Genomic DNA, 14,531 nt, shown 5'->3' on the forward strand with positions numbered 1-14,531 from the left:
TTAAAATTTCTACAATTAAAAAAAAAAACAAAACAAAACAGGATAGGGAAAAATGTTCTTAAAATATAAGTTTCATGTCCATCCAGATCAGCTTTTTCCTTTCCTGTTCTATGCCCCTACAAATTTTTTATTTTGGCCATCTCCCAGGGAGCCTATTATTTCCCCAGCTTTCGGTGCTAGCTAAATATTTTGCTATCTGGTAAAGAAACTGATTGCAAGGGTATAACATATAGTTCTTACGCAGCTCCCACTACTACTCACAGCATTTGAGTACATAAAAAACATCTGCAATCACAGAAATTTCCTTTTAAAAGTATTTGTCAGGGATCATCTTTATTGTCCCGTAAAATAGTGTTTAAAAGAAAAAAAATTGGAGAGCAGCTCAGGTCCCCTGGTGATTATGTTATGAGCGTTATGAAACACTTTGGGTTTAATATTGATAAAAAGTGAGAGCAATCTCGCAGTTTTCCAATTTCCGTCACACATGACAGTGAAACAATGGGATCTCTCCCAAGTTAAGCAGATATTGCTTGTGGTAATGTCTTTTTTTTGGGGGGGGGTTTTTTTTTTTTTTTTGCAATGCTTTCAGTTCATTACTTTCTCTTTCAGAGAAACTCTCTGGAGGGAACATCAGCAAGTATGAAAAAAGGGCATTCCCTGGCCTACTGCGACCCCAACCTAATCAGGTCTCCCGTACCTCAGACTGGCTTACAAGAAGTTCAGACCATTTCTGCCACAGGGGACATTTGTCCCTGTCATCGAATGTAGTTTCATTAGACGTCCAGCAGCACTGCTCGTGGCTGTACCAGAAGGCAGACAGGCAGACACCCTCTTTCAGGTCCGTCATCCAATCCACAGCTAAATCTATCACTCCGGCTAATGTGCCTGGAAAAAGAAATGCAGAAAAAGAAACCGTGGCATTAAAAAATATCAAGTTGCAAGGAAAATGGATCTAATTATAACAGCAGCAAAACCCCGTGATTTGGGGAAGCAGCTGCAATGTAAGAACAAATACACCGAACAACTGGGGGTAAGAGCGAGTTTGCAAACAGCCGCACCAACATGTTGTCTGACCTTCAATGTTCTCTCGGAAAGCTTTAATTTTAAATATTATTATCTCCATACTGACTAATGCCAGATAGGGAAGGCGTAACTAAGGTAGGGCCTGCTCCTGCAGTCTGCCCCAGGCAGGGGCACCGTTTGAGCGAGATCAGCAGGACTTCATGCGTGGTCTCTATATACGCACTAAGCTGCGGGTGTCAAACCACGCTGTGTATTCCAGGGGTAGGGGGGGAGGAGGATACGTCGCTCCCTACAACTACCCAAAAGAAGGTTGTAGCGATGTGGGGGTCGGTCTCTTCTCCCAGGTGACAAACAATAGCTCAAGAGGAAATGGGCTCAAGTTGAGCCAGGGGAGGCTTGGGATGGATATTAGGAAAAATTTCTTCACTGAAAGGGTTGTCAAACGTTGGAACAGGCTGCCCAGGGAAGTGGTGGAATCGCCATCCCTGGAGGTATTTAAAAGACGGGTAGACGTGGGGCTGAGGGACATGGTTTAGTGGTGGTTTCTGCAGTCTTAAGTTGACGGTTGGACTTGATGATCTTAAAGGTCCCTTCCACCCTAGACTATTCTGGTTGTGTTTTCCTATGGATTTACTGGTCCCAGCACCTTTTAGAAGGATGTTTTCAGTACAGAAACAGTACAGATGCCAAATTCTGATTTAGGAACTTAACAGACTCGTGTCTCGATGTATACGTTCATTAGCAATAAAATTATCCCTCAAATCCTCTCTGCACCAAACTCGCCTTTATTTCAGTTTTTCCCCGGTAATTACGCAGAGCTACAGCGACACTCGGTGGCCACCGCACACAGACACGGGTAAACCTACTGCGGCCAGATCCCGGGGGAAAAAAGAAAAAAAAACAAACAAAAAACCTGCTTTCCTGGGGCGTTTGACCATCAGCGATTAAAACCTGCCCCAGCACCAGCTCCCCAGGAGCACACCAGCGGCAGCAGCGGGGAGGCCGGGAGCAGCCGCAGCACAGACCTGCCTGCCGTCCCTAGGCGTGCAGCTTCTGGAAAGCATTAAACCACCAACTCAGAAAATTTATTTAGTGTTTCCCAAACCCTAAATACAATGGAAAGTAGAAGTCAGCAGCACTTTTACCGATAATCATTAATACAATGACGGGAAACTGTTAATCATTTTGAACAGAATTTATCCGCGTAGGCTAAAACACTGGGGGGAAAAATGTGTTTTGGAAAACACAAAACGGTTTGGTTTTATGTTTCCAAAACTTATAGCTTTTTGGCTCCTGCTAAGGATGCAATTACAAGAAGCAGGGGTGGGGGCTGCTCCTCTCACCCCCGAGCAGCTGGGGTACATAGGTGGGTTCAAGAGGCAGTTTATTTGACATGGAACTAAAGTTTTCTGGTTTTCAGTTCTGTGAAAGAGTAAAAAAAAAAAAAAATTCAAATAATTCAGGCATGCGTAACCTGGTTTTTATTCCATAGAACAGAAAAAGAAAACCACTAGTGTTCACAGACCCTGCCACATAAGTATGTATCTTCAGGCTCCCTTAAGAAGGACACTTGTCCCCACACTGACAAGCGGTGTGACTGGGATAGCAGTGAAGAATTTTTGCTATACAGGAATAACGTGAAGAACTATACAGATATACTAGACAAGATCACAAAAAAAAGCCTGCAGAAGGGAGTAATGACATCTGTACTAATTATTTTCTTTTCTGAAGACCTTGCCTGTCTCTTGCTTACTTTTTCCCATTTTCCCAAATTTCTATGGAAAACAACGAACCATATTCTTAGATGATGACAAATCCCTGCGTTGCTAGTAACGTCAGCATGCGTAGCTTACTGAGTTTTGCAGTAAACTCTAAATTCTCCTCCAATTTTCTGAAAGTTTCGGGAAATTGTACAAAGAATCCTCATCCCTTGGACGTGAGCACCAAATGCTGTGCCTCTTGCATCTCTGGATGGACCTTTATCGTTCTCTGTAGTCACCCCAGTCTTCTAAGTTCACATCATACTTAACCAGGCAATTGAGTATTAATGCTACCTACCAGAAGGTGCAAAGGCAGGCAGGCTTTGAATGTTCTTCTCTGATAAAGTTAATAAACAGAGTGAGGAACAAACGTTCAGTTCTCCAATGTAAGAAGCTCACATACACCCCAGTACCTCTAGGAAAATGTGTTTAACTACGCAGGTGACGTAATCCCTTTTGCCAAATGCTTTGGGATCCACACAAGAAGGAAAATGCTACATGTATGTTACTACACATGCTTTACACAGAAGTAAATCATGAGAGGGGAAGGTCATCACTTGCAGGATAACAGTGCAATAGTTAGTGCTTCACAAGACAAGTGAGCAGGGATGGAAGTTTACCAAGTTCTGAATCTTTGCAACTTTAAGTGAAATTAATGGAAGTTGCAGACTGTGCAGCATCTCGGAAGTCAAGCCTTTAGTTTCTTGTGCTTACCATGGCTTTCTAGACTGTAATAGAGCATAAGTTTATCTCCCTACTTCTGCCATCAAAGGAACTGAACTTCCTCCTCCTTCTATTGTAACTTCCTGCCCAGAATGAAAAATAATGAAGCACTCCAAAGCCAGGAGACGCTGAACTTCATTTTAGATATTAGCCTTTTAACTCTCTCCTTTTCCTTTGCTTGATGATGCCCAGTACTCATTTGTTACAATGCCCTAATGAGAATGCTGAAAATTTGCTTTAAAAATAGTTTTCCTGATGTACCTGTGCCAAAAAACAGCATCACCCAAGTGTCACGGCACTGAATTACGAAGGATACTTTTGCACATCCAGCTGCAGTACCAGAGCATTTTAGCATTAGTATGGTAGTACTTTTTGTCGTATAGCTTTAGAAAACAGACTCTTTAGTGACCTATAAATAGCATATGCCTTCAGTTGGCTAATAGTAATGGTTAGGTTGAAAGATGGCCACTGGTCTGCAGGCAGGATGGGCACAGTAATAACTCAGATTCCTTAAAAACGAGTGCCTAAAAATTCAGCACCTGCACCTAAAATTTTTAAGCTCATTTCCCTGTACATTGCTTTGTATTTCTCCATAAAGCGTGCAAACTTTCTGACTGAGACAGGCCCAGGTGGTGCTCAGCACCTTTTTCTGGAGCACCATGTGCGCAGTTTTCGTCTGATCACACCAAACAGCACTTGTGAGTGTTACTGCTCCTTCCCCCTTCCCAAAATAAGCAGGATCTGGGTCCCAAGACCTCATTTCCAGAAACCCCTTAGTGCCTTTCCAGCCACTTGACAGTGTATATACATCATCTTCTCTCTCCATGTAGCACCTGAGTGTTGGAGGCCCTGTGGGTACATGGCTCTGGAAGAGCCTGGGAGATAGCTGTGTCAGACTGTGGCGGCAGTGAGGGGCTCTGCTCAGGCTAATTTACATGTGAAACTTTGGTCTGATGCCAAATGGCTGCTGTTACATTCTTGATATACTTTGGGGTTACTCAAAACGTAGAGCTCTAACTCTCAAGCTGGCCCTGCTGTGAGCAGGAAGCCAGAGCAGACCTCCTCCAGAGGCCCCTTTCCCACCTACGCTTTTCTGTGGCTAATGAAAGAAGGATGCAGGTTCAGTGACACTCCAAAAATGACATGAGTCATACTGCCACATGGGATGGTCCTCTCCTTCCTCCCTCCCTCCCTTCATCAACTCCTTCCTGTCAGCAATATTTTGATTACTTGCGGCTCTGTGGTGACCAACCCTGCTGAGCCCACTGATCAACTGAGAATTAGTCTGGCCAAAACCCATTTTTTCCACCAAGTCAGTTCCCAGATTCACCCCCCCACACCCCATGCAGCTGCACACGCACAAGGCAAGGGGGCCCGATGGCAGGCACACTGGAGGGCAAGGATTGCTTCTTTTGGCCACATCAGCATGTGTTGGCTGTGGAGGTGCAGCCTTTGAAGTGTTGCAAAACCTGGACGATTCAGTTGACCAAATTGGTGTGATTTAGGTTTCTAGATGAGCTAAGCTGGGTAAATCATCCAAGTGCCTTTGGAAATCCTGCGATCTCCTTCCCCAGGAGTCCCACCTTGCTGCCCTCCATCCCCAGCAAGGGGGCAGCAGGGGCAGGGTGCTCCCCCAAACCCTCACGCCTTAGGTACTGCTGCTGCTGCTTTCCCCTTCCTCTCCCACTCCTTGTCACCCCCTCTCTTTGCCTGACGCAGCTGCCCGAGAGCTCACCCAGCATCCTTGCAGCTGGGCCAGGCTGCTCCCCTTAGAGCAGTGGTAGCTTCTGCCTGTTCAGCAGGAGAAGAGAGACCACAGAGAAGCCGGGCCAGTTCACACAACCCCATGGGATCACAGAGGTGTTCTTGTGCTGGGCTGGCTTCTCTGAGCAGGAAGTATTTCAAGTAGAGAGGGAAACGACATGAAGTGCCTCTTGACTGCACCAGCAACCTCGCCTCCTCCCTCCCCAAACCTGGTTAAGAAACCCCATCCGTTCATCAATAATCCCCCCCATTCATCAAAGGGGTGTTGACCTCTCGCTGAGGCCAAGATAGTGACTCTCCATCTTTGCTGTCTCAGAAACACTGAAGGCACAGAGAACATGTGTCATTTCAACATCAGGCAGAAAGAGTCTATAGGGCTCAGCCCAGATCACGAGCACACAGGTAATGTTCTCTAGCTGATTCACAAGTCCTTGTCCCGGTTCAAACCCAGACTAATTTGATGTAACTCTGAGATAAAACATGTTCCTCTGCACCCTTGTTATTGAAAAGGCTGCAAAAGCTAACACGTCTCGGCTGCAGCTTACCCTTGTCCTCCATTCCCAAGCTGGACGTACCAGCATTAGAGCTTATCAGACGTCAGCAACTCTGGCTTTTGACAGCCTTGAGGATTTCAGCGTGAGGTTTCATTGCAAACTGGAACTGAAACAAACCTTCTGGGATATTTTTACTAAAATGGGAGTGTGTAAGTGTATACCACACTCTCTGTATTAGTGACGGGATTACTGACAGGCTTGTGGGAGGTCACTAGAGCCCTCAAGGGCTTGCTCTAACTTTATTTGGAAGCAGAATTCTCCACCCCAGATGAGGCCAACCCTAGCCTTCAGGCAGGGTTCGGCAGCCCTGGTAGCACACAGTCTATCAGACTCTCTTCCCATCTCGCCCTCCCACCAAAGCTTCTGTGGAAACAAGTGTATCCCTACAAAACAACATAATTTGCCAAAAATGTCACTTCAGCCATGTTTTCTCAAGAACTTTCCCAGTACTTCTGAGGCTCCTGAACAACTGTAATAAACATATTAACTTGACAGTTGGTAAGCAGGAAATCCACACCACTTGGAAATTGTGAAACTTCACATCATGCTTTTACCAAGCAGCACGATACAAGAGCGCCCTGACATCACTGAAAAAGCATAAAAAATGGCATCTGTTTCAACTTGGTAAGAGAAGTACAGCTTTCCAAGTTGGAAGATGTGCTAAACCGAGCAGAAGACAGGAGCAATTTGGGAAATTAATGAATTTGCCATCTGAGTTTGAGCAGGCTGTTAAATATGTAATGTCTGTCTGGCCTGGAAGCTGATCTGAAACCAAGTCTGAAACTGTATTTTCCCTTCATGCATATATAAAGAAGATAACCCAGTGGATATACCAATTTACAAAGCTCCCCTTTGAGTGTCCACAACCACAGTTCTCCCCACATCATAATATCTATCTACTTTCAGAATTAAAGTAAGTGAAGACAGAAAAAAAATCCTACCAATAAAATTGACTTCTGTGAATCAAATATTCAGAAAGTCAAAGTAGCTCATCGAGTGTAAAGCGCTCAGATGTGTATTTCCAAAAGCAATAGAAAAATCCCTCTACTGGTGAACATTTTTTCTAGGTCAGCACTCAGCAGGCAACTTTGCAAGTGGGTATTTTTATTAAGGGTTATAACTGCATGGATGCATAGTTGGCTTTTTAGCTTGAAACATCAGTGGAGAGACAATGAAGTAAAAAGAGGAGCCGATGGCACTGCAGCAAACTTGGGTGAGATGGTTTCAGGCATAACTGTAATGCTAACACACACGTACCTGCCAGTAGTCCTATGAGAAGCATTACAACCCATCCTGACCAGGCGTCCAGCAAACTCTTGATGAACTCCCATATGGATTCCTTACTTTTGCTAGTAATCTGAAATGAAACATACATATAGACATTCAGGCTGACCCAGTTTTAGCGTATAACATTTAAAACAAAAAATATTTAACCTCCTAGAAGGTGTATACAGTTTCTCTACTCTCCACTCCCCCCAGTCACAATAATTTTTTAGGGATGCTCTGATGACTGAGTTGCCGGAAGCCCTTTCATATTTACAAACTCAAGACATATCACATCCATATTTTTAGAAGTCCTCCTCAAGTCATACAACAAGGTAGGAAGCCATAACTCTGGAAAACCGCTTGTTTTTCTCACCACCAGGATGGCTGTAACCCAGGGACTGCGATGCATCAAAGCTGGAGACCTTTACCTTTCTGTGGCGGTCAGTGTCGCGTGATTTCTCCCGCAGCCAGTCGATGGTGTGGAAATCTTCGTAAGTTCCAACATCAGGGAAGGGCTCATCCAGAAAATCCATCAGGTTGCCAGAACCATTCATGTCTCCTGCATTGACCATATTAGGGTCTGTATGTACAGGAGAAACAAGTATGTCAGTGCATTCATCTAGCTTTGCCAGACATTTCAGAATCAAGTTTTCCAAAATACCTCCACAAACCACGAAGTCAAGAGAGCACGAGTCAGCAGTCCTGGTGGGCACTTACTGAAATCTATGCATTGTCACTAGAAAAAGTATTTTGCTGAAGACTATTTCAACAGCTTAGCAAACCCTAAAAAACACATACCAAAAAAAACCCCAGCGTCCAAGTGCAGAAATACCAGCTTTCCTCAAAACAGAGCCCTAAAACCCAGGATGGTTCTGGGCTACCTCTGCAACGATACATCATGATCACATTCCAGAAGTGGTGCCCTGCCTACAGGGACATCATCGATTAGGCAAGGTCACCAGCTCAGAAAACAACTGATAATACACTAGAATTTACCATTCATCATGAACTGCAGGTTTTAGATGGCGCCATTACTCATAACACAGCAGCATTGTCTTGGTTTGCATGCTCAAAGTGATGTACTTTAGGAAGGCAGAATGTACTTTTAAAAAGGTAAAATATATTTTAGAAGCTCCCTGCACTGATCCACCACTCAGAAGGCAAAGCTTGAGTTCATGGTATGTCTGTGATCCAGTTTGGTTCTCAAGGGCTAGGAGCAGAACTATTCTTGGAAGAACCTAGGTGGTTACCTTCTGTCCCATATACAAGCTTTCCAAATTTTCTTTTAAGAAAGCAGAGGGAGAAACAGCCACCACATGTCCTGCTAGAGCACAAGAGGGAATATAAAGACACCTATCCCCAAACTATAACCGGTACTTATCAGAGGCATTTGATAGTTAAAAAGGACATCAAAGTAGGCTGTGAAATAACACATATTCTGGAGTGTGGTACACAGGCTGAATGGACATTTTCAGCCCAGAAGTTTTTGGGGACACGCTCTCTGGGTTCACAGACTACAGATATGAAAGCAGAGAAACATCCATGCCCATTGCTCTGAAGCCCTGGAAACTATTCCTTGTTCATGCAATCCACACAAACAAAGTGGGAAGAAGTTAACTCAGAACCACTGTACCTCTCTTTCCCAGAGAGCTCAGCAGTATCTGACTAGGTGCAAAAACGACTATCACCTCCTTTGAAGGTCAGGTCCCAAAGGAGTCATTAATATGGCAAGCTCCAGAAATGGCTGAGATCATTCCTGATGAGAGGAGCCTTTAGTAGCAGGAGAATCTATTAAATGAAGTAGTTTGGCACACAGAGTTGGATTCATCCAACTTAACTTCAGCCATCCAAAAGTTTGGTGTCTGGACTATAAGAACCACCTAGGCTGCCTCTGGAGAAAGATGTATGCAGGGATGTGTGGCAGGAGAGTGCCTGCTCCTTTAAAGGTATCTGGTAACCTTCTTCAATGCAACAAGGGATAATAAGCAAAGGAGGAAGCCTGAACAAGAACATACAGGGACACAAACCTGATGCAAACGATAAGGGAGGCTGTGATGGGAACCAAACCTGGTCAGTGACACTCACATGGGAGTGTGAGAATGTCTATTCCAGAGAGGCTGTTTGACCGGGGACCTTGTCAGTTGGGAAACCATGGGAAAAAGAGGGGAAAGAGGAAACAAAATACACAGACACACACACCTGACAAAGCAAACATGGAGACTTTGACATGCAACAAACCTCACCGCTCACGCTAATTGAAGAGCTATTAATTGTGCGCGTGCCTCCGGAATACATGCTCAGCTTTGCTGCTGGTTGAACCTGCACATAGGAAAGTGGCAGCCGTGTCCACAGCCTGGGCAGAGACCTGGGTCTGCACGCTGGGCTCTGGCAGATGGGCAGGAGGGTCCTGGGCCGGGGCGGCTGTAGGAGGCAGCCATGTGCTTCTACATCACTTAAAGTGTTGCTCTAAAGAGTGATTAATCCCATCCATCCTAAAATAGGTGCCTGGGAAACGGGGTCTTCCAGGAAGTACCTAGGGTTTGTCATCTGAAATGGCAAACCTGAAAAAAAATAAAGCCAGCTAACAGGGATTACAAGAAAGAAACCTACATGAAAACACATAAGAAAAAAAGGGGACAGATAGAGACTTTAGGGATTTTATAGAACTGACCCTCCAGAGCCTATAGCTCCTTGACAGACACAAGGTAACTTTTGCAGGTCACTGATGGGGCTAGCACGGTACTAACGACTGCTGCCCACTTTCCTCCGTCAAGCACAGAAAGAGGGATTTAATGAGTACAGAATTTGGATCTTTGAATCTGTGAAGAAATTTCCCAATTCTGTAACAGGAACAGGCGAAAATATAGCAGATGAGCTTTTAGTCAGCTGTCCATACGCCCTTGGCCCCCTTTATTTACTGCCTTTTTTTCCCCTCTCTCTCCATTTTCAACTGTTTTACTTGAATCCTCTCCATTTAATTTTTTTCCCCTGGTGGTGTCTTTATGGATGTTACAAGCGTGAATATTCAGCTTTGTCAGTGTCCTCTCTTCACACTCCACTGGTAGGACTTTTTGGATGACACGGACAATGTGCTCAGCACAAGCAGCTGAGAAAAGCATTATCTTAGAGGCAGCCAGCAGGTCACCAATATAATTCTATAGAAGCACTTTTAAGCGAGGAAATCAAGTAATCTCCAAGCACCACGGCATGTTTATCTGAAAGAGAATCAAGCAAGGGAGTCACAGCCCGGGGAAGGAAACCAAACGCAGAGCAGGTGTCCCACACGGCACTGCTGAGCACAAATAATCTGCCATAGGATTGAAGTGATTTAAAAAGCAGCAGTTAAGAGGAGTGGCAATTGAGAATAGGCACACTTAGCCAAACAGATGAGAGCATGCTCCTACATTTGCTAAGGGAACGAGAGTCTGAAGGTGGGATGCTGTGGCTGACACCAGGGAGCTGAATTTGCAAATGGACCTTGAGTTCAGCGTCTTGTAAACCACGACCGAGCCTGGAACGGGAAGCCGAAATGAGGTGAAAGGATTGGACTGTGCTATTATTTTGTAACGCTGTGATATTCTGAAGATCGTTTACTTCAACCTATTCTTCCCATACAGCATAGAAGGACCTGTGAAGAACATGCAGCTCAGGCTGCTTGCCTGCACGAGGCAGCTCCCCTTGCTACAAAGATTTGCAGTCAACAGCTTCATGTCCAAGCGGCAAGCAGTGATGAGAAGTGTTCCTCAGGGGTCGGTACTGCGACCGGGGCCATTTAACATCTTTGTTGACCACATGGACAGTGGGATTGAGTGCACCCTCAGCAAGTTTTCTGATGTCACCAAGCTGTGTGGTGCGGTCAACACACTGGAGGGAAGGGATGCCATCCAGAGGAACCTGGACAGGCTTGAGAGGTGGGCCCGTGCGAACTTCATGAAGTTCAACGAGGTCAGATGCAAGGTCCTGCACCATGGGTTGGGGCAATCCCAGGCACATATACAGGCTGAGGAGAGACTGGATTGAGAACAGCCCTGAGGAGAAGGACTTGGGAGTGTCAGTTGATGAGAAGCTCAACATGAGCTGGCAATGGGTGCTTGCAGCCCAGAAAGCCAACTGTGTCCTGGGCTGCATCAAAAGAGGCGTGGCCAGCAGGTCGAGGGAGGTGATTCTGTCCCTCTACTCTGCTCTCGTGAGACCCCGCCTGGAGTATTGTGCTCAGCTCTGGGGGTCCCAACATAAGAAGGACATGGACCTGTTGGATTGGGTCCAATGGAAGGCCATGAAGATGATCAGGGGACCGGAGCACCTCTCCTGTGAAGACAGGCTGAGAGAGTCAGGGATGTTCAGCCTGGAGAAGAGAAGGCTCCGGGGAAACCTTATTGCAGCCTTCCAGTACCTAAAGGGGGCTTACAGGAGAGATGGAGAGAGATTCTTTATCAGGGAGTGTAGTGATAGGATAAGCGATAATGTTTTCAAACTGAAAGAGGGTAGATTTAGATTAGATACTAGGAAGAAATTCTGTACTCTGAGGGTGGTGAGGCACTGGAACAGGTTGCCCAGGGAAGTTGTGAATGCCCCATCCCTGGAAGTGTTCAAGGCCAGGCTGGATGGGGCTTTGAGCAGCCTGGTCTAATGGGAGGTGTCCCTGCCCATGGCAGGGGGGTTGGAACTAGGTGATCTTTAAGGTCCCTTCCAACTCTAACCATTCTAAGATTCTATGATATAAAGAAACTCCTGGGAACTCTTATTCTGAAAGCATTGGCAAGTGTTCCTTAATACTACAAGAAGACTACCCAACAGGCTAGTTATATCACATGAAAAATAGCTTTTAAAATATGTTGTCAATGCCCAGCACATGACAATATTGTGATGGATAATACCAGGCCAGACCACAACTATGTAGGATAATTACAATCTCAGCCTGAATCTACCTCAAAAATACGTGCTACACAACACGTCCAGGAAGAGAAAAATGTGCTAGAGACCACAGGGCCATGGAAGACTGAGAAAACAAACAAACTTTGAACTCTATGTAGCGTACCAATACCTGGAAATTGCAGCTAGCTGGATGATTACCAGCCTTAAAAGTTCACTTCAGGTACTATGCTTTTGAAAGCACAGAAGTGATATCAGATTATGCAAAACCCAATTTTAGTAAATAAAATCTGGCTACAGCACTTACGAACTGAATACTGCAGAATTCTCATCTTATATCCTAGCACTAAGCACAATAAGTATCATTTTATTTCTCTTTATTTTGCATTAACTTATCTCACCTTACTTCAGCATCTGAAATAATCTCCAAAGTTTATTTCAGGATGAGCTAACTTGCCCTTGCAGAGATGCTTCTAGTTCTGCCAGCAGAACTGGATCCTTACACAAATAACTCAGTTATAGATATTTAAATTTAATACATATAGGTTAAGCACAAATTAATCTTATCCAAACATGAATTGTAGCCAGGTGCACTGCAGCAATCAACTCTGACGATGGCAAAAGTATGAGTATTCATGGTGTGAGTTGTCTCATTGACCATGAGCAATCTGCACTAGGCTCTGGATGCTAAAATCTAGACTCCTTCGGTAGATGATGAGGGGAAATAAACTCTATTCAGATGCAATTTATCTGATGCATTTTAGACATTTACATTAGAATGAGACAGATTGTTTCCCGGAAGTGCTAATTGCTGTTTACTGATTACAAAGACCTGTCAGAGATAGACATCCACATCTCATCAAATCAGTCCGACACTACCAAGTCAAAAAAAACCCCATTGCAATACCAGTACATGCAGATTCAGTAACAAACGCCACTCCTAACACCTGAGCATCTTAGAGATTTAGATACTCTGACAGAGCTTACATACACTTAAAGGTGTTGAATCTTGCTGAGTAACTGTTTGACGTATGTATTTAGTCCTTTTGTTGTTCTATGTCTTGGACAGCCTTGCTGTCCCTTCCACTGTTTTTCCAGATGCTGATGCAACATAATTTGCATTAGGGCAAATGTTTCCTGCTTAGTCCCCTATTCTTTTCCTAATAATTTCTGGCATTCCACCAGCTTTTCCTTAGGGCAGACATCCAACATTTTCACTGGGCTGCAATGACTCCGGGCTATCCTCCATGAGAGGCAGTGGCGGTTTGGAGTCCATCATTTTGTGGTCTCTTAGGGTCATTTTCTCTATTGCTTTGCCTTTATCGACTTTGAATTACATCTGCCATTTTAGTTCCTGCAATTCAGTAGAGAGCCTTCTTCAGCTCTTCACAGGGAGCTCTCATTTTTACTAACTAGCTTAGTATATCTACAACTGAACATATTTGTCAACACTCTGCTTTGATAATTGTAAACAGGTTCTTGCTAAAAATTGAGTGAGGAAACAGAGAAATCTGACTGAACTATCTATCTCCTGAACGGAGAGGGTCCTGGTTAGCAGATTTCCCTGGATTTAGACACGTCAGGCTACTCTGGGGCCCTGTATATGGAGAAAGGTCCAGGCAGGAATCAATTCACACTAAACCGGCAATTGCGTCCCTTGATAGAGGCTCTCCTGGCTGCCACGTCACCCTAGACGTCTCCCAGAAACCGTGGGCCAGGTCAACCCTGATGCTCAGCCCCTGATCTCCCAGCTAGCCCTGCTTGGCTCACAGTATTCTGAAGCCAGAAAGAGAGAGACGTTGCCCTACAAACATTGGAGGTGTTGCATGAGAACAGCAAAAGGTAAGGATCAAAAGCAGGAGTCCGAAGATTAGCCTGTGAGGCCTGCAGGAAGCCAGATAATTTTTAAGTAATCACTGAAGCCTCCTATGGAAAGAAAGCAAAGAAGGTATCAGTGCAAACAACCCACAGAAGCCAGGGTGCAAACACAGTGAGCTGCCCGATAGGCAGGGACATGCCAACGAGCACAGCAGGTATCCCATGGACTGCAGGTCACTTCCGTTATATTTACCCACTTTTTGTGTGGGTTTTTTTTTTTCAAGAACCAAAAAGTAGTATTATCATCATATTTAAGGTCAAGTTTTTAATGCAGGTCTCAGAGCGAGTAAACTCATCATGTGATTCGGACCGGCTCTGTGGCAGATACACTGCAGCTTGCAGCTAAGTTTTGTAGAAGAGTGATAAATTACATTTACAATGGAAATGCCGACAACCTCTCAGCTTCATAGCACTGTTACAGCATGTGCAAACGTAAAAGCCACAGCTCAAAGAGCCCTATCGGTGAACTGACATTCTAGGTATTATGTTGACTGACTGATCGGATCTGAAACGTATTTGACATGGCAAGCGCAGACCAAAACATCCCACGGTTCAAAGAAGCTGGAAAGTATACTGATGGGAAACAACGAGCTGAACAGTCATCAAAGGAAAAGTCTTGGCCCTGGCCTATTGCTACTAGACATGCTAGTTCCATGCTACGTTCTCCTCATCCTGTTTTCTGTTTTAATTG

At 44.8% G+C, this 14,531-nt stretch overlaps 1 protein-coding gene across 2 annotated transcripts in view; it reads right to left on the minus strand.

Moving 5' to 3' along the window:
* The window catches only part of CLCN4 (chloride voltage-gated channel 4), a 49,970-nt gene that overhangs the window by 25,923 nt on the left and 9,516 nt on the right, over positions 1-14,531 (minus strand). For both annotated transcript variants that reach the window (XM_074606703.1, XM_074606714.1), the window contains exons 2-4: positions 7,519-7,670; positions 7,082-7,181; positions 698-885 (exon numbers count right to left, since the gene is read on the minus strand). In XM_074606703.1, coding sequence (XP_074462804.1) covers positions 698-885; positions 7,082-7,181; positions 7,519-7,670 — 440 coding nt within the window. The remainder of the gene's footprint in view (positions 1-697; positions 886-7,081; positions 7,182-7,518; positions 7,671-14,531) is intronic.

Source organism: Larus michahellis, chromosome 1, assembly GCF_964199755.1.
Source record: "Larus michahellis chromosome 1, bLarMic1.1, whole genome shotgun sequence".
In the NCBI taxonomy this organism is placed as follows: domain Eukaryota; kingdom Metazoa; phylum Chordata; class Aves; order Charadriiformes; family Laridae; genus Larus; species Larus michahellis.